Below are 24156 nucleotides of genomic sequence, written 5' to 3'. Positions count from 1 at the left end.
CCTACGCTATCTACGAGGCACAACGAAGAAGTGTCTATGTTTTGGCAATGGAAAATTGGAGCTGAACGGTTACACCGATGCAGATTGGGCTGGTGATAAAGATTCAAGGAAATCAACATCAGGATTTGTGACTACCTTTGCAGGGGGAGCTGTTTCCTGGCAATCGAAATTACAAAAGTGTGTTGCCTTATCCACAACGGAAGCGGAGTACATCGCAGCAACGGAAGCATGCAAGGAGATGCTATGGATGAAGAACTTCTTGCTTGAGTTGAGAGTAAAGCAAGACAAGTACAACATGCTATGTGACAACCAAAGTGCTATTCACTTAGCAAAGAATCCAACGTTTCACTCTCGCTCAAAGCACATTGATATCCGACATCACTGGATCCGAGAAGTTCTGGAAGAGAAGCTCATACATCTCACAAAGGTACACACCGACGAAAATTGGTCAGACTTTATGACCAAAGTATTACCGATCAAGAAGTTTGAAGATTGCTGCAAAGGCACAGGCATGGCGACTGTTTCGGGCTAAATCGGGAAGGGGGAGATTTGTTGGATTTCCCTCCTTAAGCCCAAAACTAATCAAATCATAATCAAGCCTTAGTCCAAGAAGAAGAAACATCTAGAGAAAAGTGGAGAAGTATAGAAGAAGAATTGTGTAGAAGAAGAGAGAAAGTTATGGAGTTAGATATTTTGAAATAAATAATAATTTAGAGAAATCTAGAACTTGTTGGAGTGTGCTCCTTCACTTGTATAAATAGGGGTGCTTAGCACCATTTGTAATCATCCAAGAATCAAGAAAAACAAAGAGAGAAAATATTTGTAAGAGAGAGTTTCCAAAAACAAAATCTTTGTAGTAAACCCTTTCCTAAATATTAAGAGTCTTCTTCTTAAATTTTCTAGTTGTCTAATACCATCTTCATCTCATCGATATTGGATAATTTTCCCAACACCTTTCCCTTTGAGTTCCTTGACACTCTTGACCCACTCGATCTTAGAGGAATGTTGTCGGATGTGAGGGTGCAGTTGAAAGAGAGAGTTGTATTCACATCACAGTTGTGAAACATGAACACCTTGAAGGCTCATTTTAGTCTGTCCACTACGTACCCAAAGCTAAGCTGGTCCCTGGGTGTTAGCAGGTGTACCTCGTTGAACCACAGGCAGCTGAAGAGATTGTTCATTGCAGTGTGTTCTCTTATTATCACCGCTCCCTCTGGAACATGTGTGTGTAAAACAAGAGAATGGACTTAGCATAATTATTAACAAGGAGACATTGTTTTATTTATGTTAATTACCAATAACAGTAGTAATTAAGATTTTGGGGACTTTGCCGTTCCTCCTAGCCTAGGTTCATCATAAGGAGGAGTTTTGAGTAGAATAAGACGCCAAATGCCGACCCATTGGCCTCCTATGAACATCTTGGCTCACAGTCAAAGTAGTGTTTGATGTTAAGAAATGGAGAGAGAGCTCGTCAACCACCAGAAGGAAACAGAAGAGGTTCTTGGCTAATGTTAGATGGCTGGTGGGGTTGATCATATGCATCGAAAATCCCAGTGGCAACCACAAATTTACATTTGTTTACGAAATCTTTATCCACCTGAAAGAGAATATAAATAATAGTTTGGAAGGGAAGAAGGGTAAAAACAAGGGGGATAGTTACTACCTTCATGACTGACAGGTTTGAGAGAGAGAGAAAAGCTTTCATGTCGTTGAGAGCAGGTAATGTTGGCGCTAAAGAGAAGAGAGGAAAAGGAGAGGTGGAGGAATGATGATCATCACCCTCCTCTGTAATGTAGGTAAGATTGGTGGTGAGAATAGAATGAGGGGTTATTGAAGTGGGAAGGAGAACCTTTATCAGGGTTGTAGGCAACGGGAATGGGAAAAAGAAAGCAGTCACGTCAGTGTTGGAATAAGCAAGCAAAGCAGTCTAGTGGGAGAGAAGAAGAAGGCATCATCATCATCTGTCCCGCAATAGAAATATCCATTACTAACTCAAACAATTCACAGAGCTCTGACCTTTAGATTGAGCGTTTGAATTGGTGGGAATCACTCTTCATTCAGTTTGAAAAGAGCCGCTCCTAATTCGAATCATGCCATAATCTGAGAGAGAAGATCTACAGATTGTTTGTGTGATAGAAGAAGAAGAAGAAGAAGAAGAAACTCTTGGTTTACTCATTTGTTTTTCTTAATTCACAATACCGGACCGGACCGGACCGGTTATTAACAACCGAGAGACGGCGTATAAAGCATCCTCGGATGGATCTAGGGTTTAACTAACAGAAGAAGATGGAGGGGGAGTTGGTTGATGCAGATATAGTGGTTCCGATGCATCTGAGCTTTAAGAAGACACAGGCCTATGAAAAGTACCCAAAGGGGCAGTCTCGAGGAAGGTGGAAACATCTCAAGCAGATCCTCCAAGCTGACCCTGATGATCCCTTTTGTATCTCTCTCTCGATTCAGAAAAATTAAAATACTCCTCCTCTTCTTCACTATAATCAATCGTTCTTTCTTTCTTTCGTGTGCAGATATCAACATCGAGTCGCCTCCATCCACTCAGCCATGCAAGAGAATTTGCGATGTCACTGGATTCGAGGTATGTATTACTAATTTATTTCTGATTTTCGACCTTTTCTTTAGTTTGATCATCTCTTGGTTTGGATTGGTGACAGGCGCCATATGTAGACCCCAGAACAAACCTCCGCTATGCAAATGCTCATGTTTTCAAGGCTCTAAGGTCACTCTCCACCCACCAAGTCCACCACTATCTCTCCATTCGCAATGCCGCTCCACTTCTCAAGTAGCCAGCCCCCCCATGTCCTGTTTTTACTTGTAATATGTATTGTGGTAGATATTTTTATGTATGCAATTGTTGATTTCCCTCAAAGTTACTGATTTTTTTTGGGGTCAACATACTAACACTAGTACAACGAGAACAACAAAATGAGTCTTTTAATTCTTTCTACATCAACAAGAGAGTTTTGAGTATATAATAACTTACAAAATCAATTGAACCAACCAACAATACACACTCTTCAATTTGACATACACTGTCGAGATATATATAAATATCATATGCAAATCCATCTATGTATGTTATTCAATGATGTGTTGTTGCACTTCTCCTCAGTGCTGCAAAGATACCCCCTCCTCCTCTTGATGCTTTTTTCTTCTCCTCCCCCTCTTCTCCTACCTACACACACACACATTCACTTCAATTACTCCCTCTATTCAATCCACTTTCATAACCATTTCTTTCTCTTACTTACTTCCTTGGCTATCTCTTCTAGCTGCTCTTTGATCTCTGCGAAGTCTGGTCTCAGGCTTGGATCCTTCTCCCACAATCTCTCCATTAGCTCTCTCATTTTCGGATGCGTCTTCTTCGGTATTTTCGGCCTTAATCCCTGTTTTCCCACACACAACACAACCCCCCCTTTTTATCTGTCTGCGTTTCCATGCAACAAAACAAACAAACAAACAAATGAAAAAAAAAGGCAATCTACCTTTTGGACCACCCCTACGGCTGCCTGCAATGGCGTCATGTATTCATATGGAAGCTGCCGTTACATAAACGTTAGTTATACCGTCACCTTCCTTTGTAGGACTTTATTTTTCTTAAGACAAAAGACGCCCAAAATTACCTTGCCAGTCAACAACTCCCATAGCACAATCCCGTAGCTGAAAACGTCTGCCTTGTGATCATATGGCTTGTGTTCTATCACCTGAATTTCCACCAAATTTTTGTTGTCTCGGAAGTCAGAACCAACCACACAAGATACTTACTGGTCATCTCATAATAGCTAACCGATTTTGGAATAATCCTAATCATCGGAGACATTGGCTGAGCAAACTTTCATATGCTACTGACATACTAAACTATACAAACAGTATCAAAGGACATCTCACAACCATACCTCCGGAGCCATCCACCGATATGTTCCAGTTTCAGCTGTCATAACTCCAGTTTGTGCTTTTACTCTAGCCACCCCAAAATCTGCAACCTTAACAACCTGTACCAACAGACAAAACAAAAATCCACACACCACTATGAATACGCAACTGTGCCCTCAAAAGAACATGATTGACAAGCAGCATCCTGTAGAACTCATGCTCTAAGATATAGCATATGTGATGCAGGCAAAATGTCTTTATTTGAACATTTATTTCAACCAAAGTATGCAAGCTCGGTCCAAATGCCAATTCACACTAAGTTGAGAGTGTTACCTCATTTTCGTCCATTAGAAGGTTGGCAGCCTTCAAATCTCTGTGAATTATGTTATTTTGGTGCAAGTAGTTCATCCCTTTGCAAATATCTATAGCTACTTTAAACAAAGCTGGAAGCTTAAACACGCCCTTTTGCTTGTGTAGATAGTCATATACACTTCCACCGGGCATGAATTCTAATTAAATAACAAAGAGAGAAACGAAAAATAAGTATAATAAGCCTGGAACAAAATTATATCAAGTATAGTAATGCACATAAATAGGTTCACTGTGGCATACCTGTAACAATACAGAGATGTGGAGGCTTGGTGCAAGCACCAATGAACTGAACAACGTTTTTGTGCCTAACTTTCCTGAAAATGGAAAGATTTGGAATGATATCTTACGAGTCTAAGATGATATTTTTTTTATCAACACATAAGTTCACAGCGTGCCCAAGACAGGAAGGCACACAAACCTCATAATAAAGACTTCTTGGGAAAACTCTTTCTCTAGCTCAGAATCTAGACGCTCTGGCTTGAGGATTTTGATAGCAACTTCCTGGCTTAAGTATGTACCTTTATACCTGAATAATACAAGATAGATTTGAGCATCTTAAAATGACAAAATGTATTTAATAGGTGGAGCCGACTTACAGATTTCCATAAGAACCAGATGCTATCTTATGCCCGAATTTTAATTGTTTAAGGTTGATTTCCCAAACATCAGTTCCATCAGTGGGTATTACGACATGATCTTTCGCTGTCCCGTTTTGCTTTTCAGGAGAGAAGGATTGCTGCATAGGCCAGCTTTGATCCTGCAACTGAGTGTAATGAAATTCATTAATAACACACAACACGACATGACATTATTGTGAGATGTTGAGAAAGTGTACAGAGCTACCAACTCTATTTCATTAGGAATTAAGTGATTGGAAAGAAAGCGTAGTCCATAAATCACCAGTCTGCATCTTGCACGAAAGTATTAAATTACCTCAATCTTTGCTGCTTCGGTCTCCAATGCCACTCTAAGTCTGTCTACTTCCTGAATAATTAAAAAAGGTAGCATACCAGCTTATTGACTAGGAAGCTTTCTTCATATAAGTTTTTTTTTTTTTTTTTTTTAAGTTGCATTTCAGCTACTAAAGCACTAAACGATTGAAAAAATAAAGCAAAGGTAAAAGGGTTTCTTAAAATGAAAGAACAACTTGCAATAGCGAAAGAAAAAGGAGAGGGAAAACAAGAGAAGGTACCTCGTACGGCCAACCATCAACGACAAAAACATCGAGTGAGAAGCCATCGGTTGTAGAAAAAACATGCGCCTCTTGAATATTCAGCCCAAGCTCAGCAAGCAATGCAGTTAACTGCATCGTTTACGCTGGCTTAGTAACGCATTGATGAATCAAAATATATTTCAAAGTAAGTCATATTCATAGGTATTACTGTAATTGCAAAATACGAATGTTCTAATTGATGACATCATAGTCAGACATACTTATTCCAACTACATACCATATTTTAAAAATGTATTTGGGAGGAAGAAACAAGAAACAATAAAAGTATCCCAATTTTCAAGCATTGCGGAAAGAAGAAAAGAAAAGCCGAAGACGTGTAATGCAGGATAACATACACACCCTATATTCGATTCCATGTGAGAGTAAACAATAATACCTGCAAAAGGAGTTTAGGTTTGTCTAGTGTGGAAAAGGTGATCTCATGCAGGGGACTGCAACAAACAGGGGGAGTTAGGACTTGAGGATTAGAATAATGCCACAAGGAAAGTATAGAGTAGAAGAGTACCGGGAATAGAGAGAATTGTTACGCACAGAGTTGTCGCCCTCATCGTGGTCATGGTCATGGGCAGCAAGTGCAAGTGCTTCGAGATTGGGAGATGAACCAAAGGCAGGCGGAGGATGAATGCTGGAAAGTGGAAAAGCAGAGGTTAGTTGGGCTTTGCTTTGCATGTTTTAAAGAGAATGAAGAATTGGTTGGTTGGTCACCTTCTTTTTCTTCTGGGAGGAGAAGAAAGAGAGTCCGAGTCAGGTGGAGGTTGTTGAACCTTTTAAGGAAAGATGATGAGAGAGTTTCATTTTCATTTTCCGTGAGGTGAGGATAAAAGACAAGTGAGAAAGAAAGAAGATAAGAAAAGGACCTGGACGAGACGAACTTGGATAGCAGGCCTCCTGTTATGTGGATCAAGAGCCGAAAGAAGCAATCTATGGTGCATGACAACGTCTTCAGCCCTCTCTATATTCACATCCAATGCATACCTAATATATGAATCTTTTTTTGAGCTCATTTTGCCTATACGAAACATTAATCTCAAAATCTGTTTACCGGGCCGGGAGGCGATTGAAGTGAGCCCAGAGGTCGTCCACGAAACCGGGGAGATCCGTGTCAATGATATCAGATTGACGGAGACGAAGGATGACCTCTTCGAACACCTCCACTTTCATCCGCTCACGACGCTCCATGGCCGCCTCCGACATCATGGGTAAGACTCTACTTCCGCAACTCTCCATCACCACCATTGAGCAAATTAAACTCAACGATTCCTTTTTCTTTTTATAACAGAATCTCCTTTCGATTGATCAAGGAAGATGATGAGATTTGCAAAATCAATTCAAATGCAGAGAGAGAGAGAGATGATCAATCACTAATAAGTATTGTGGAGGCAGGTCTAATGAGCTTTTATCTCATCTTCCGCATCTGACTCATGCCGCCGTGGCCATACTAATCCTTTAATGTCTTAGGGTATTATTGTCATTTCAAGCAGGCGACTTCTTCTATTTTCTTAATCCCCCCATTTTAAAATCGTGATTAACAAGCTAAGTAATAAAGAGGAGATCAAACAAAAACAAAAACAAAAATACATTCCTCCCCTACTGATTATGCCCAAATGTGACCCCACCCCCACACTTATCCGCCCGGTCCAGGTTCCACCCATTTCCTTTTTACGTTATTTCTAGGGGTGGGCGTTCGGGTACCCATTCGGGTTCGGTTCGGGTCTATTCGGGTTTCGGGTTTTCGGGTTCAAAGATTTCAGCCCCATTCGGGTATTTCTAAATTTCGGTTCGGGTTCGGTTCGGATCTTTGCGGGTTCGGTTCGGGTTCGGATAACCCATTTAAATTATTTTAAAATTTTTAAAATTCATTATATACTTTAAATTTCTCAAAATCTATAAACAAAACAATATATTACATATAAATTTGAATAGCATATGTCAAAGTATCTAAAATTAACATATAAATTGGTTTTGTTTGAATATTTGGATTGAAAATCAATAAGTATTGTTGGTGTTTTGAGTATACTTTAGCTATTTTAGACATGTTACTTTTGACTATTTGTATATATTTATAAGTATTTTGGATAAGTTAAAACTATCTTATATATTTTGATGTTCTTAATATATATTAAATCTAAAAATAATTAATATATATAGGTATATAAATCAATTTCGGATATTATCGGGTACCCGAAATACTTCGGTTCGGATCAGGTTCGGTTTCGGTTCTCTAAATACCAAAATTTTGAACCCATTCGGATATTTAATCAATTTCGGTTCGGGTTCGATATTACTTTTTCGGATCGGATTCGGTTCGGTTTTTCGGATCCGGGTTTTTTGCCCAGCCCTAGTTATTTCTCCATCTTTACTTTCCTCTCTCTCTCAAATAAACACCCCCTTTCTCAAATATACATAACCTTGTTTCATAAGTATGTCCCCTTTTTATATGTACATCATATAAACTACCAGGGAAAACGGTTTTTTCATGCCCGCACTATGAAGCCAGCGAAAATACATACCTAAACAATATTAATGTGCCAAAACATTCCTAAACTAAATAAGAATTTGAATTGCATATCTAAACTCATAATAAATAGCTAAAACATGCCTATAACCGGTTATACGATGATTTGGACTATTTTTTAAAAAAAATTGTAGTTTAGTCCCTATAATTCTATTTTTTGTTAATATATCTTAAATAACTTAAATAATCAAATTTATCGTATTTATAATTTTAATTTGAAAAGTACAATTTTATTATAAATAATCTTACTCATATGTAATATTAATTTTAATTTGAAAAGTACAATTTTATTATAAATAATCTTACTCATATGTAATATTTACAAGAAATACCACTCAATTTATATTTATATAATTTTTTTTTTTACAAATATAGTCATTCAAATTTTAATCAACATAACTAAAAATACTCTTTAGAAATTTGATTTTACAGTAGAGATCTTTAATAATATTACCCTTACTTAATAAAAAGAAAAGAATGGCTAGTTAACCAAAAATAGTTTCGAACGCAGCATCTCAAGAAAACAAATATCGCACAAAACCACTAGACCATATTACATTATTTTTATTTTGCTACAAAACTAGTATGTAATATTAATAATACACAAAAATTTTACAAAACTATTTCCCGATTAATTCTCGTATAATTACCAAATAATTGATTCGGCGCTAGGTTAGGGTCAAGCGCACACATTATGCCTAGTGTAATTAACATTGGTTTTGATAACTACAAACAAAAATTACAAATTTTTAATTTTATTTATATTATATATATCACGCAAGCACATAATAAGATTTGCAACTAAAATAACCTAAGAAAATATAAAAAATATTTTATAAACTTTAAGAACTAGTGAGATTAAATTAGGCTTTAAATTGTGATATTGTTTTTATGTTGTTTTCTATTTATTTAAATTTTTTGTATCAAATATTTCAATATGAAATAATAATAAAAATAATATATTTATATTATTAAATCTATTTTATTTGATAAAAAATATTTCTATTTTATATATCACCATATATTAAAATTTATTTCCAATTTTGAAATTATAAATAAGGTTTATTTGTGTCACTTTACAAACAAATAAAATGACAAAAACTAAAAGATAATAATTTAAAAAAATAAATCAATATATTTTAAAATGGACTGACACGTGTCAGTTACGAGACATGTTTTAGCTATTTATTATGAGTTTAGGTATGCAATTCAAATTCCTATTTAGTTTAAGAATGTTTTGACACGTTAATATTGTTTGAGTATGTATTTTCCTTGACTTCATAGTGCGGGCATGAATAAGCCGTTTTCCCTAAACTACCAACATACTACACAGGACTGCTTCTACAGCGTCTCTCTAAACTAAGCTCATTTGCATTAAACTGAGGTCTTGCAATACATTATGCATATAAGTTGGAAAACATCATCTTCTTATTTTAATTTTGCGGGGCGGCTGACTACTTAGGATATGATTAAGCAAATACACGCACGTAAACTAGTGGCAAATTACGGGAACACTATAATGGTATATGTATATTCTTAGTATTTTTTTTTATTCACGTGTGTAGCCAATATATTTTATGATCAGAAGTTGTGGTGTAATAGACTATAAATACATATATAATTAAATAATACACGTCCATGGCTGCTCACTTCTCAGCTTGTATATGATAAAAAATGTCTATATGGTCTCTTATATTAATGCGTTCCATATTTTCCATCAAATAATTCGAAGCAACATACTCTAAAACTATAATTAAAGACGCATATTGTATTGACCCAAATTAAAAATATTGTAAAATAAATGGAGACACGTGCAGCACTGTACATTCTATAGCATTTTCCATACGATTAGGCACCCACTATTATTAAGCAGTTCTTCGCAATATATAATGCAATATTAGCCATGCCGGATGAGGCCTGCTGTATTGGGAGAGTTTAGACGTCGACAAATAAATATTTTCATTTTCATCAGAGATATACAGATACATGAACATGACTACTAGTATTTTTTTTGACGACGAAAGAATAAATGATCCAGAGTACGATGACTACTAGTTTAAACACCCAAAAAAAGTTCATGAAATGAGATTAGGTATTTAAAAAAATATAGGTCATGTTGATGATAAATAGGGAAGGAGTTGACCAGAGGGTAATAAGATGCGGCAGCCGGAAAAGGAATAAACCGCTTTGACCGGTCATCATTATTAGTAGATGACTAATTATTTAGTGTTTCAGTAGGGTCCCAATGTCGATGACGTGGCAGAACGTGGCTGTATTTCATCCCACGTGGACTGTTGCCCCTTTACGCTCACCAAAGGTCCTCTTTCAAGCCAGCGAAGCCGCGAATTGTCGTCGTTCTAAAGTAACCATCCACTCTGGTTTTATACGTAGACATAAATAATATCATATTGAGCAACAAAATATGGGAGTACTGAGTACAAGTGTATAATTAATCTATTCGTTGATCAATTAAGTACCAGATAGATATATTAAAGATTCAACCTCTAACACACAATGTCAGATCAGTTATAAAATAATATCACCAAATAATTCGAATATTTAAACACCTTTTTGAATAAGCCCTGTTTTGGTTAATTTACATAAATCATAAGTTATGTGAGCCAGGTTTATCCAGTTCTTGTATACCGGATTCATTGTATCAAAAGAGTTTGTATTAGTTGATGTACGGAAACTGACAAATCCAGCAAAAGGTGTGATGATAATCCGCATGAAATAGATTGGTGATTTTTGTCTGAGAGAAAGTACACAATGTGCGGGATAATGTACATCTATATTGTTAAAAAAGAAGTACCCATTTAAAAATGTTCTTACTTCATTAATTAAACTTTCTATTTTTTTTTCTTGTCTTTTTCAGTTGCATTTATGAAGTATCCTAAAACGAATAAAACTACCTAATTTATTACTTATCTTTTCAGTTAAATTAATGAAATATGCTTAAATGAATTTAAACTTCATATTTTATTGTTTGTCTTTGTCAGTTACCTTAATGAAATATCCTTAAATAAATTTGTACATAATGTCATTTAATCAACCAAGAAAACTCATGAGTTATCCTTACGTGCATAATTTTAATAATAGAGATTTTAAAAAACGTGCATCATTAAAATGTTACCTAAAACATGCAGCACTAATATATAACATGCATCAATAAAACTAGAATTTGACTCACACAATTGTACGGATATTATTTTCAGTTGATTAAATTTAAAAATATTTATTTATTCAAAAAATATTTAAGAATGACTATGTTTTTAAAAATTATATGGTATTATTTGCTCATAACTCATTTGTCATTTGCTAAATTGTTAGAAATAAAATTTTAGCATAATATAACTCAGTTGTCATTTGCTAAATTTATGGTTTTTATTTATATTTTTTAATATTTAATTATAATATTTTCATTTTATATTTGAAAGAGAAATGAATTTTCTTTCAAACAATATTTTTGTAAATGTATTTTTTTTAAAATAATCAATTTAAATTGTTATTATCATTGAATATAATTTTTTTGACATAATTTGAGTTTTCGTTTACATCAAAACTTATCATATTTTAGGATAATTTTAATTTAAAATGTAATTTTCATATTTTTCAAACAAATTCTAAAAATATTTTTTAAATATTTTGTTATAATTTTTAAAAAAATATTGAGTTGTATTTCAAATAAAAAGGTAAAGATATTAAAAATATTCTAATTAAAATATGTAAAATTTAATATAGTTTTAAGGAAATGGTCAAAAAAAAATTACACATTAGAAAATCATGATTTTTGTTAACTGGACGGATCATTATTTATATGATATCGCAAACGAAAGAAAAATTTATGTTTTTACAATTATCTAATTAGCTATGTATACTCATTTTTTATATTTTTTATATGATATCACACATTCGTAAAAAAGATAGTTTAAGATGCAAAAAAAAAAAAATATTTACTTAATGAATATAATATGAATGAATTTTACAAATACATCATTTAATAAAATAAATAATTAAAAACTGAAAATTCATATCCGCTTCAGGATCTAGTATATATATATAAAGGTTGTAGGATATGATGTATGCATCATTACATTTGATAAGATGGCCACCGATTAAAAGTGGAAAGAGTTTTAAAGAAAGAAGATAAGACTTTGGCTTTGATCTTAATTGAGAAACTAGACTAATAAAACAATTTTATAAGAGTAAGAGTTGGCAATGTCGTCTAAACATCAGAAGACACTTTCCTTTGTTAGACATCAACAAGTAGGTACACTTGTTCTTTCCTTTTTTACCGTCTGAGTTTGCATATATTGATTCCACACCATTACAAAGAATGGTTCTTAAAGTTCACACATACCGCAATACAGCAAAACTCATCACCCACCGAGTAACAACTATCACAACAAAATATGGACTACAAACTCCAAAACACATCACATGCTAATTCTTTCATTAACAAATAGATCATCCAACCAAGATGGACAAGATCCATTTTGGAAAACACTTTGAACATAGGGGTACACTTGTTCAAACAAAATATAATCTACCAGTTAATTCATATTAAACACACACAATTTTTACGTGGCTAACAAATAATATGATACACGTAGATAACAGATAAAGCCCAAAACGAAAAGAAAACAGGCCCATCAATATTCAGACATGAAGAAGGAAGTCTCGGTGAGCAGCGTAGTCAACGAAACTGTAGAGAGGAGCAACCGATGCGTCTCCATACTTGTCAAACACTTGCAGCTCCTTCTTGGCCTTTACACTAAGCTCATCTGCCATTTCCATTGCCCTCTCTGAACCAAAGACTCCCGCATAGCTCTTCTTCTTCTTCGTCTTGTCGTCGTCTCTGATGTCATCCACCACCTGATACAGCATCCCAACAGCTCTGCCGTACAATCTGAGACTCTGAAGCTCATCGTCAGTGGCACCACCCAAGAGACCTCCACAGACGGCTGAGCACTCCCCCATGGCTCCGAATTTCTTCTCCTGAGCAAAGGAAATAGGAAAGGGGCCTCCTTCGAGGTCAACGTACTGCCCTGCAGCCATGCCGGTGGAGCCGACGGTGCGGGCAATCTCGGAGATGAGACGGAGGATGGTGGATCGGGGAACAAGGTGAGGAGGGGTGAGAGAGACAATGTGCTGGAAGCCGAGTGGGAAGAGGGCATCACCAGCCAGAATGGCCATGTCAGCGCCGAAGACAGTGTGGTTAGATGGCTTTCCTCTGCGGACAGGATCATCGTCCATACAGGGGAGGTCATCGTGAATCAGCGAAGCCGCGTGGACCTGATGATTCCATTACAACAACAACAAAAAAATCAAATTTTGTTTTGTTTTGTTTTTCTCCCAACCAAGAGCCAAGAGGGTTTCTATTTTATAAGGATGGAAAAATTGCAAAGAGAGAGGAACCATTTCAAGGGCACATGCGGTGGGGAAAGCGGCGAGTCGATCGCCACCGAAGAGCTCGCAGGCGGCCACGCACATTACAGGAGGGGCACGCTTGGCGCCTTTAGCGAGGACTGAGTATCTCATCGCCTCATAGATCCCTGCAGGGTACTTGACTGGTATCGCTTCGTCCAGCTTCTGGTTGATCTCCGTTATTAGGGTTGTCCAATACGTCCTCAGATCGAAGTTATTGGACGATGATGACCGAATTGATTGTTTCATGCGCACACCACGACAGGGTTTCTCGGGAACAAACCCACAAAATCGGAGAGGAGTCGCTGAAGCGCTTAACAGCATCGCGTCGCCGGATCTATCTATCCTCTCCCTCGCCGGATCTATCCAGCTATACAGTGTTTGGCAAATTTAGAATTTAATTTTAATGCTAATAAAAGTGGGCCGAATCGGAAGATGGGCTTACAACAAAAGAATGAGCATAAGAAAGGCTAGTTTGGGTTTTAGTAACGCCGCTTGGTTACCGATCTAGTGAATATTCAAAGGTTTCATTGCCTTCGCTATTTTAACAAACAAAGGAACAATAAGAACCCCGGAAGGGAAATCGTGATAGTAGTAATGATCTACATCTAATTATGAGTCACAAGGACTTCTTTGTTAGTGGAAAATGAGTTGTTATGATATATAAGTTCAGACAAAAAGAGTTGTTATAATCGTAAACGTAATCTTCCTTTTTAGTTCTTCTCACATTTGCGTTTTTTTTTTTCAACTCCAACAAAATATGAAAAAGGAATACTATTATGACACAACGTGTGTGAAGCAAAGCGCAAGTGACGAAAAGGTGAAAAACGGAAGAAAGAAAGTGAAGTTTGGGGTTTGGAATGTTAGCATGCCATACATACAAGACTTTGGAATTTGTACCCCTATCTTCCCCCACCTAAAAGCCATTCCTTTTATTTTTGGTCCTTATTTCTCTCTCCGACCCTAAATTGACTACATATTTGCTTAAAATGTACTGGTTCAGTTCTGATTACAAAAATAAAACAACAAACATGGTTATTGGTCAGATTTTCTCAGTTTGCTTAAGATAACAGATGTTGCCTAAGGAGAGAGAGAATAATAAGAAATCAGGAGAAATGGTAACCAATGGCGAAGTGAACAGCTGGGGGCACAGCTGTGATGCAAAGAGTAGGTGCAATGGCACGTCATCCACCCATATTAACACTAGGAAATGGCCCTTTGTTTATTTGATAATAAATAATAATACTAAATATGATGAGTGACCTGAAAAGGATGAGAAGAATAAGATATGTTTTACACAAAACTTGAAGATGATGTGAATGTCAAAGAATATTAGAGTATGTATTCCACAAAACGTGTGCTTGAGTAAATTGTGAGGAGAGTAGACACGCCAGGTCACCCTGCTTGCTTGTCCATTCTAACAGTGTGTTGCGAGGCTGAGCTGGCAACCACTTCCTTCTTCTTCTTCTTCATTATATATCTATATATATATATTCACACTAGCTTTCCTCTTCTCATCGCATCCCTTGTAAATTTTTATCTCAGAAACGTGCAGCAGAGAAAATACAAAATGGGACTCTGCCGCTTTCTCTTCTTCGTCGTTGTTGTGCTGCTTTTCTCCTCATCTTCCTCAGTTGACGCCTGCGACCGATGTCCTCACCACTCTAAGGCTGCTTTTTTCTCCTCCGCATCCGCCCTATCCTGTATCCACTCTCTCTTTCTTATTGTTTTATACTCTCTCTTTTTTGTTTTTTTTTCTCATCCATTGCCTTGCCTTGCAGCCGGAGCTTGTTCTTATGGTTCCATGGCTACGGCTTTCTTCGCCGGTCACATCGCCGCCGCCGTTCCTTCCATCTACAAAGACGGCGCTGGCTGCGGTGCTTGCTTTCAGGTCAGATGCCACAACCCCACTCTTTGCAGCACCAAAGGAACCACGGTGATGGTCACCGACCTCAACATGAGCAACCAAACCGATCTCGTCCTCAGCAGCAGAGCCTTCAGGGCCATGGCCAAACCGGTTGTCGGGGCTGACACAGATCTTCTCAGACAAGGCATCGTTGAATACCACAGGTTCATCATCATACAAAGACATTTCTTTTACATCTTTTTTTTTTTTTTTTTTTGCTTTAGTAATACAGTAAAAGTAATGGGACAAAAAAAAAAACTGAAAAACAGAGTTCCTTGCGATTACGGAAACAAGAAGATGTTGAATGTTAGAGTTGAAGAATCAAGCAAAAAACCATACTACTTGGCTATAAAGCTCTTGTACCAAGGAGGCCAAACCGAAGTCGTAGCCATCGACATTGCTCAGGCTGGTTCCTCCAACTGGAGTTACATGACACGAAGCCACGGCGCCGTATGGGTCACTGACAATGTACCCACCGGACCTCTTCAGTTCAGGTTCGTGGTGACAGCTGGCTACGACGGAAAAATGCTCTGGTCTAAGAAGGTTCTTCCTGCCAACTGGGAAGCCGGCAAGACCTACGACGCCGGCGTTCAGATCACCGACATTGCTCAGGAAGGTTGTGATCCATGCGACGATCACATCTGGAACTGATTTACTTACTCTCCTTTTTTCTTTCTTTCTTTTCTTAGAAGCATATGTATAAATAATCAAGCATATTCATTATTAAGTGAGTTTGTACCAGAACTATTACTAAACAAGAGAACTAAGAAAGATTTTTAAAAGGGTGATGGACATATGTATGTGCAAAGGAGGTCTACACATGACCACCATTCTTTCTACCGATAACCAAGTTATATGACATTACTTCTTTCTTTTATGTTTCAAAGAATTTCTCTGTTGATGAAAGAATGTTGATTCTTGCATAAAGAAGGAGAGGCTAAACAAAAGAAAAGGAGAAGATTAGTATTGCTCTAATGGTGAAAACCAATCTTCCACTGATCCCTCTCTATTTCAGTGAAAACAAGGGGAGGGTACTAGTAACTCATGGCCTCTTTTCTCTCCCCGTGAAAATCTGGCAGCTGGTTTTCTGCATCCCAAAGACTTGAGGCTCTGAAGTGACACTAGTAGGAAATTATCATTTGGTCACTTCTGAGGAAGCATCAAAGAGAGTCACAGGTGGAATTGGAGGAGGATTTTGGCATTGAAGGAGAGGTTTGAAAACAAATGATCACATATGGGCTTTCAGACAATCTCTTTTGGTTTATACGGGCTTCAGACAGTATTACTTAATTGGGCTTTTGTTGATAAACTCTGAATATAGATGGACTGATAGAAAAACAAATAATTAGTGGGCGAAATCAACTACATTTTCATGCATGTTCATGGAGACAGAGAAGGAGTGGAGAAAGAACGAAACTTCAAGCTTTACAATGACAGAGAACTCATGCATTATGCTCAAGCTTGCATCTTTAGCTATATAGAGGACTGATAGAAAAACAAATAATTTATACAAAAATTTTATCTTTCCTTTTTTTTTACTAATACCTTTTGAGATTTTACTGTCTTTTTAAGATACCTATATTAGTTAGCATATATCATTAACAAAATAATGTTATTAAATAAAAACTAAATTGATAAATTAATTTAATTTGCTTTACAAAGATATCCATTAGATATCTTATTATTACATTTTTTTTTGTAATTTAGTTTAGTGATTTCCGTTTTTTTTAATCAATTTTATCATTTTCTAATTAAGTTTAAAATAGTTATACCGATTTTAATCAATACATATATACGGTTGAATTGAATAACTTTTATTCCTTTTTTTTTGTATTTTAACTTTCCATTTATTTCAATTCAACCAATTCTACAGAGCCTACATGTAATTTTTTGGTATATGCATAATAAATCTGGTTTACATAGGGGCAAATCTCCAAAATAGCACTTTTCTAAATTTATATCACAAAAATAGCATTCAAAAACTAAAATGACCAAAAGAGCATCTTTCTAAGTTTATCCTTTGAAAATTTTAATTTTTTTATTTTTCAAAATTTGAAATCTTATCCCCAGAACCTCATTTCTCAACTCTAAACCCTAAACCCTAAACCCTAAACCCTAAACCCTAAACCCTAAACTCTAAACTCTAAACCCTAAACCCTAAACCCTAAACTCTAAATCCTAAACCCTAAACTCTAAACCCTAAACCTTAAACCCTAAATCCTAAACCCCACCCTTTAACTCTAAACCCTAAGTTTGTGACTTTTGATAAAACATTAAGTGCTATTTTTGTGACTTTTGACCTTGAGTGCTAGTTTGGGAACAAAAACTTGATTTAATGCTATTTTTGTCTTTTTCTCTTTGCATACCTAGGTTTTGTGTGATTTTATAAGAAAAAAAAAAGTAATATATAAATATATTAAGAAGATACAAAGTAATCAAATTACAAAACTCTCAGAGTCGCACCGATGGAGAACCGTGATCCCATCTATGTCTGGTGGGACATCCAGAGCTGCAGACTTCCATACGGCTACGAACCTCTCCGAGTCCATGTGGCCGTGAAGTCGGCTATGAGGAACCTAGGGTTCTTCGGTCCTATTGACTATGTGGCTGTTGCTGTGAAAGGATGGTCATATGGTGACACCCTATACAGGATCGAGACAACTGGGTTTAGAATTAAGCGTGAATATGCATGGCAGTCGTGCAGTATGTTCATTAGGAACAACATTAGCGAGTGGATGCATTCCCACGAGCCCCCAGCTGTTGCTGTAATTATCAGCTGTGATAAAGGTTTAGGATCCTTGGTAAACCGCTTGAGAGTTGAGGGTTTCAAAACATGTATCATCTATGTCCCAGCCTTCACGTCTGACAGACTTATAAGCGTACCCAACTTCTCTTTGCTTTGGTCTGACGTTCTGGGCAACGCTCCTCTTGTGGATCCAAGAGAATATGGTTTACCTCTGCGTGAGGTTCGGGCTGAGGCTATATATGTTCACCCATCTCAGAAATCTGTGGCTGTCACTGTCGGCATGGATCTTCGTGTATTTGATCTTATGTAAGAGCATCTCTATTTTTCACTTCAAAATATAGTTTCAACCAAATTTCTTTTTAATTTTATGTGTTTGATTTAAAATCAATTCTATCCTATTTTAGGAAAATGAGAATAACACAAGAGATGTTCTGCTAAACTCGCTCATTGGTTTCTTTGAATTAATCCATGTCAACTAGTACAGTCACCAATGTAAAATCTTTAAGAAGTACTTTAGGATAAGGTAGAAATGTTTATCTATCTATTTATATTTAACTGGTTGATTTAAATGTTTTATTCACAGAGAGAATCGTCGAGTTACTCTGGTGGGTAAATCTCGTAGGTCTTGCCGTAAAGACTCCACTAATACTAGAGTTATTCGTTATGGTGCAAGTGGAAAGCTTTTTGTGTGTGCAAGCAATGACGGGTGGGTTAATATTTGGTCTGCAGAGTCTTGGCACCGCCTTCACACCATGTAAGTTATTTGTAACACCAAATCGTAAGCATTTTTGCAAGACCATTAGTATAAACTATGTTGCATAATCGTATCACAAATGTTCTAAGAGCAACATTATCGGTAGTTTTGTAAAACATAGGTTCTCAAAAGCAAAATATTAATATTTAAACTTAATAATTAAGTTTAAATATAAATCAAATAATTAAATCATTGGAAGAGGATAAGTGGTAAAGTGATGTATATTAAGGATGACATGTGAATAGAGAGGTTCTAAAAATTTATTGCAGACGAATCCATGCTCTCTTTTATCTATCTTTTTTTTACTTTTAAAAAAAAAAAAAATGCTAGATATCCATTAATATCTTCCCGTTGGTCACCCTCTAAGAGGGTAGCTCTTGCAATTGCTATAAGAAGCAATGATTCACATGTTTGCTATGCGGATACCCGTGGTGATGTATGGGTGGTCGAGCTTGATGGGATCGATGAGTGTAAAGTTTCACCTTCTAATAAGACTGCTCGACTGCTTTTCCGTTCTAGTAGTATTGTTACTAAGCTGGTAAGTTTCTTGTAAAAAGCTCAAGTTTTACTTTTACTTTTTCACTGAGTCTATGTGTTCTTGACTTCTTGTTCATAAGATTTTTCACCTGATGGTCGATACATCCTTAGTGCTGATGGGGACTTTAAGATAAGGGTAAGCTAGTCAAATCCACTAAGGTACAGTGTCACATTTTTTTTTGCTCTGTCTCTATTGTGAATAATTACGTTTGCCATGTCAAGGTGAATCTTTTTCCAAAGAAGCCTCTAGAAGGAGCTCATGAAATACAGAGTATCTGTCTTGGACATAAAGCGTAAGTGAGTTTAAAGCTACATGTAATTGATACACGGTACATGCACGACCGGTTACTTAAAGGCTATGTAATATTTTGTTATAGGTCCATTACCTGCATAGCCTTTGTCTGGAATTCAGAGGTTACTCAAAGATTCTTGTCAGGAAGTGACGATTCAACTGTAAGTGATCTTTAATAAATTCTCTATTTCTTTATCTTAAATAAAGGCTTGACACATTGGTAACAATGGTATATTCTTAGGTTAGACTTTGGGATATTTCATCTGGGTCTCTTCTCCACACATGTGACATTAGCACAATGGTAAGAGTCTCCGTCCTAAATTCTTCTGTCAGTTTTATTGCATAAAACTCTTAGTTAATTATCTTCGTTGACATTGTTAGAGAAATAATTGATTTGCTTTTTGAAGGCTGAATATATAGAGGTTAATGAATCTGAGCCGCCGGCTCAAGTCAAAGTTACGGATATGTGCACTATCCCAAATTCATCTCTTGCAATAGTTGCTATCCAAAGGTAATAACAAAATTTTCTGCCTCCTTATCAAGTTAATCAAATGTTTCATTACTAATACTAACGTAAAATGCAGATTTCCAGGAATATTATTGTTAAGCTGTACTACCTCTATCTCTATCAAGAAGGTATGATTATGACACTTAGTAACAAATCAATAAAATTTAAATCAGCAGAACAACCAGAAATTTAACTATGTAGTATATCTTTTAGGTGATCCATATACCTGGAGACAGTTTTATCCCCACAAGTATCTCCTTAAGCGGATCTATGAAGTTGCTGTGGATGGTGTCCAGACCCTCGAACCCACCTGTTTCAAAACATCCTGGTGTTACACGGGTTAAAGCCATGCCATGCATTGAGGCTGAACTATCTTCAATCCTTGGCGATGACCAGATTCCTGGAGGGACAAAACTGTTGGAGCAATTGCAAGGTAAAGTTCCAACTGAAGACTGTCGTGAGTGCTCTACTAGAAGCCACGAGAGCGGCAATGTCTAGGTTTTGGGATACTAGTGGACCTCATAGCAGCTGGTTTTCTAAGCAAGAAGATGAGATGTAATCTGAGGCTTTAAGTTGTGTCTTATGTAATGTCGTTCATTGGAAACAAATAGATATACTTTCTCGCAACTTACTCTCTCTTTTGCATTGATTCATATAATATCAAGTTTTAGGGGAATATGTTGAAAATAAATTAAAATTTGTGATCCATAGATCTTAAATGGGTGAGCTGAATTAACGAGAGAGATGACTTACACATCAAGCTAACGAGGGAGTGACATCAAGCTAAAGGGATGACTTATACATAAAGCTTTGTCCCATATATTTTCCATCAAAGAAGCTTAAGGATAGTTTATCCCATATATTTTCCATCAAAGAAGCTTAAGGATAGTTTAGACAAACCACCGTGGCCCTTACTGACACCAAATAAAGCCACCGTGATCCTGCAAGTTCGCACTATATGCAGAATTCGTCGGATCTCCCCTAGTTGCTGAAAGTCTGGCCTTGCGAGCCGCTCTGCATAAATGCAAGGATATGGAGCTACGAAGAATTTGTTGTGAATCTGATTCATCTCTTCTGATCAAGGCGTTGCAGACGAATGTTATGAGCATGGAAATCTACGGTATCGTGGCGGATATCAATGAACTAATTCTTGCTTTTGATTCTGTTTCTTTTCGATGGATTTCTAGAGAGAAAAATAGGGAAGCTGATATGTTGGCTAAGAATTGTCTAGCTGATGAACAAATATTGTATGCTTTAAATGTTACCTAACTCTCTGAATGAGTAATGAATGTTTGTGTTTCAAAAAAAAAAAGCCACCCGGTGAAACTTTAAACTCTGACAAGGCAACTTTTCTCTACATGACCACAAAATTTATTGGATGTTTTTTTTTTTTTTTTGTAACAACTTAATTTTATTACTCTTCAAACTGCTTGATTACAACGAGTAGAGGGAATTAACCATCCTCTTTGATTGAAAACATAAACTACAACAATGTAAACTAAACAAGATAATTCTTCAAATGAAGATGACAGCGAATTCGAGACGAAGCTTGAATGCGTCGGGGTAACCTTCACGACAAAGTCGGACAGCATAGAAATAGTCACATATAGTGACTTTGAAGACCAGCTCTCATAGACGAGGAAGCTGAAACCGAAACTCAACAACGAGTTCGGGAATTCCTCTCCTTTCATAGAAAGGGGGTATGATGATGACAGAGACCAACCCGGTGAACCCACCGGTAAACTATTCTTCGTAAAACAGAAATATGGCATTAAACTCAAGATAAAGGCCCCAGTGAACCCACCGGAAATCCTTTGCATCTTTGCCACACTTAACAAATCATCAAACACGGGTTTAAGATTTGGTGGGCCAGCAAGATGAATAACAGATTCACAGATCTTACAGGGCCAGGCCCAGAAGATTAACATTCTCGGCTTTGAACTGAACGCCTGCTTGATCGGGAGACTTGAAATCTTAGGGTTCTTGCCGGAGTTGAAAAGGCAGTCGCCGGTTATGAAGCACGGCGTGTCAGATGATGGTAAGTTATTCTCCCCGGAGTCGACAAGACTCACAACACCATCTATCGAAGATGGAGAAGAACTGTCGTCAGCGCGTCGGACCTCGCCGTATCCATAGTAGAGTCTTTCAAAACGGGACCTTGTTGGGATGGAGGTGGTGGTTGTGAATCGAGGTGAGCTTGTCCATATCAACCAAAATGAACTTAGGTAGACAGAGACCAGAGTGAAGAGAAGCATGGGAGGAAGGAAACAGAGGCGACACCGGCGAGAAGATGCGCCGCCGGCGCCGTGAAACGGTGACCAAAAGGGTTTCTCGAGAATTGTGCCTGAGAGGTTTATTAGGGCGAACTCAATTTATTGGATGTTGACTATCTTATTCTTGGATAGAATAAAAGAAGTAGCAAGCAATCAACTGAAAAAAACATAATGCAGACAAACAAATGAAAGAATGTTGATTCTTGCATAAAGAAGGTCTACACATGACCACCATTCTTTCTACCGGTAACCAAGTTATATGACATTACTTCTTTCTTTTATGTTTCAAAGAATTTCTCTGTTGATGAAAGAATGTTGATTCTTGCATAAAGAAGGAGAGGCTAAACAGAAGAAAAGGAGAAGATTAGTATTGCTCTAATGGTGAAAACCAATCTTCCACTGATCACGCTCTATTTCAGTGAAAACAAGGGGAGGCTACTAGTAACTCATGGCCTTTTTTCTCTCCCCGTGAAAATCTGGCAGCTGGTTTTCTGCATCCCAAAGACTTGAGGCTCTGAAGTGACACTAGTAGGAAATTATCATTTGGTCACTTCTGAGGAAGCATCAAAGAGAGTCACAGGTGGAATTGGACGAGGATTTTGGCATTGAAGGAGAGGTTTGAAACGCATAAGAATGTGTTCATACTTTTAAGTTTTGGATTGAGAATATGCTTAACCACTACGGCAAATTTCGCTTTATTGAATGCCACTCCTTGGTATACATTGCACTGATTGCCAGTGCCGTCTTAACTAATATAATAGCCCTGGGTGAAACACAAAATATAGACCTTTTTATAAATATTTTCTATATTTCTTCTTTTTTATATTTCTTTAAACTTGAGCTCCAAGACCTGAGACAAAAAAAAAATCTCAAAACTAATGATGAAAATATAATTTTTTATTGTTTTATTTTTAATAAGTAAATTCAATTTACTTAATTATGAACTTTTTTTATAATTTTTACAGTTTAAATGGATCTTTAAAACAACACACAAAAATTTATAGTGGCTCTTATTGCTGCACTGCATATGTGCTCTTCAGAAGACGCCTAATTCAGAAACTATGGCCTGTCGTTTATTTTCTGTTTGCATTCATTCTTGAAATCGAGTACGTTGCATGGAATAACTTATTTCCTAAGATCAGGCTCCAAGTGAAACCAGTGTGCATTGCCACGACTGCCGGAGGATTGGAGCTCTCTACTTTAAATTTTGCCGTAAGAATCCTCAAACTTTATGCAGCATTTGATGTTCTATATGCATTATTTATTTAGTCTACATATCCAAGAATTAGGTTCTATATTGAGATTAGGGCTGTTCGTTTCATTGACGCAGGTTCCTGCGGCTGCGGCTGCGGCTGAGTCAGAGTCTACGGCCATTCGTTTGGTTGTTGTTCATTTTGCAGCCGCAGACTCAGACTCAGCCGCAGCCGCAACTTGTTGTTCGTTTCAAAAACGAAGGACATTACCGCAGCCGCAGACGCAGAAAGTAGGTTTAGTTCTGTTCGTTTAGTTGCCGCAGACGCAATTTTCATTTATTTCATATTTTAATTTTATGAATTTGTAAAATTATATTTTAAATAAATAAAATATTATAAAATTGTAAAATATTGTAAAATTTCATATTTTAATTTTATGAATTTTATGAATTTGTAAAATTGTATTTTAAATAAATAAAATATTATAAAATTGTAAAATATTGTAAAATTT

General features: G+C 36.6%; 4 protein-coding genes and 1 pseudogene across 4 annotated transcripts; 3 read left to right on the top strand and 2 right to left on the bottom strand.

Annotated features, from left to right (window-relative positions):
- Positions 1 to 2212: 2212 nt before the first annotated feature.
- On the top strand, positions 2213 to 2884 carry LOC106438688 (chromatin-remodeling complex subunit ies6). Its single transcript, XM_013879942.3, has 3 exons — positions 2213 to 2440; positions 2526 to 2593; positions 2670 to 2884. Exons 1-3 carry the CDS (start codon positions 2287 to 2289, stop codon positions 2799 to 2801), a joined length of 354 nt encoding a protein of 117 aa, XP_013735396.1. The 5' UTR covers positions 2213 to 2286; the 3' UTR covers positions 2802 to 2884.
- Positions 2885 to 3097: 213 nt separating this feature from the next.
- LOC106438679 (serine/threonine-protein kinase CTR1-like) lies at positions 3098 to 6730 on the bottom strand (the record flags this gene model as incomplete). The annotated part of the gene is given in 16 exon segments (NM_001315639.1): positions 3098 to 3190; positions 3267 to 3401; positions 3501 to 3554; positions 3639 to 3719; positions 3912 to 4007; positions 4222 to 4397; positions 4501 to 4574; positions 4679 to 4786; positions 4857 to 5023; positions 5194 to 5244; positions 5453 to 5563; positions 5871 to 5925; positions 6000 to 6119; positions 6200 to 6258; positions 6352 to 6469; positions 6537 to 6730. Coding segments are annotated over 16 exon segments (1692 nt in total), but the record flags the coding sequence as incomplete, so codon positions are not given.
- A 5715-nt stretch (positions 6731 to 12445) lies between these two features.
- On the bottom strand, positions 12446 to 14627 carry LOC106360195 (heterodimeric geranylgeranyl pyrophosphate synthase small subunit, chloroplastic). The gene is made up of 2 exons (XM_013802934.3): positions 13428 to 14627; positions 12446 to 13304 (listed from the first exon to the last, which is right to left on the bottom strand). Exons 1-2 carry the CDS (start codon positions 13758 to 13760, stop codon positions 12669 to 12671), a joined length of 969 nt encoding a protein of 322 aa, XP_013658388.2. The 5' UTR covers positions 13761 to 14627; the 3' UTR covers positions 12446 to 12668.
- Positions 14628 to 14717: 90 nt separating this feature from the next.
- On the top strand, positions 14718 to 16219 carry LOC106438651 (expansin-like A2). The gene is made up of 3 exons (XM_048777364.1): positions 14718 to 15139; positions 15218 to 15506; positions 15612 to 16219. Exons 1-3 carry the CDS (start codon positions 15007 to 15009, stop codon positions 15991 to 15993), a joined length of 804 nt encoding a protein of 267 aa, XP_048633321.1. The 5' UTR covers positions 14718 to 15006; the 3' UTR covers positions 15994 to 16219.
- A 1588-nt stretch (positions 16220 to 17807) lies between these two features.
- On the top strand, positions 17808 to 20802 carry LOC106358219 (annotated as a pseudogene).
- Positions 20803 to 24156: the final 3354 nt, after the last annotated feature.

This window comes from Brassica napus, chromosome A1 (assembly GCF_020379485.1).
Source record: "Brassica napus cultivar Da-Ae chromosome A1, Da-Ae, whole genome shotgun sequence".
Classification (NCBI taxonomy): Eukaryota; Viridiplantae; Streptophyta; class Magnoliopsida; order Brassicales; family Brassicaceae; genus Brassica; species Brassica napus.
This window is presented reverse-complemented; position numbering and strand designations above follow the sequence as displayed.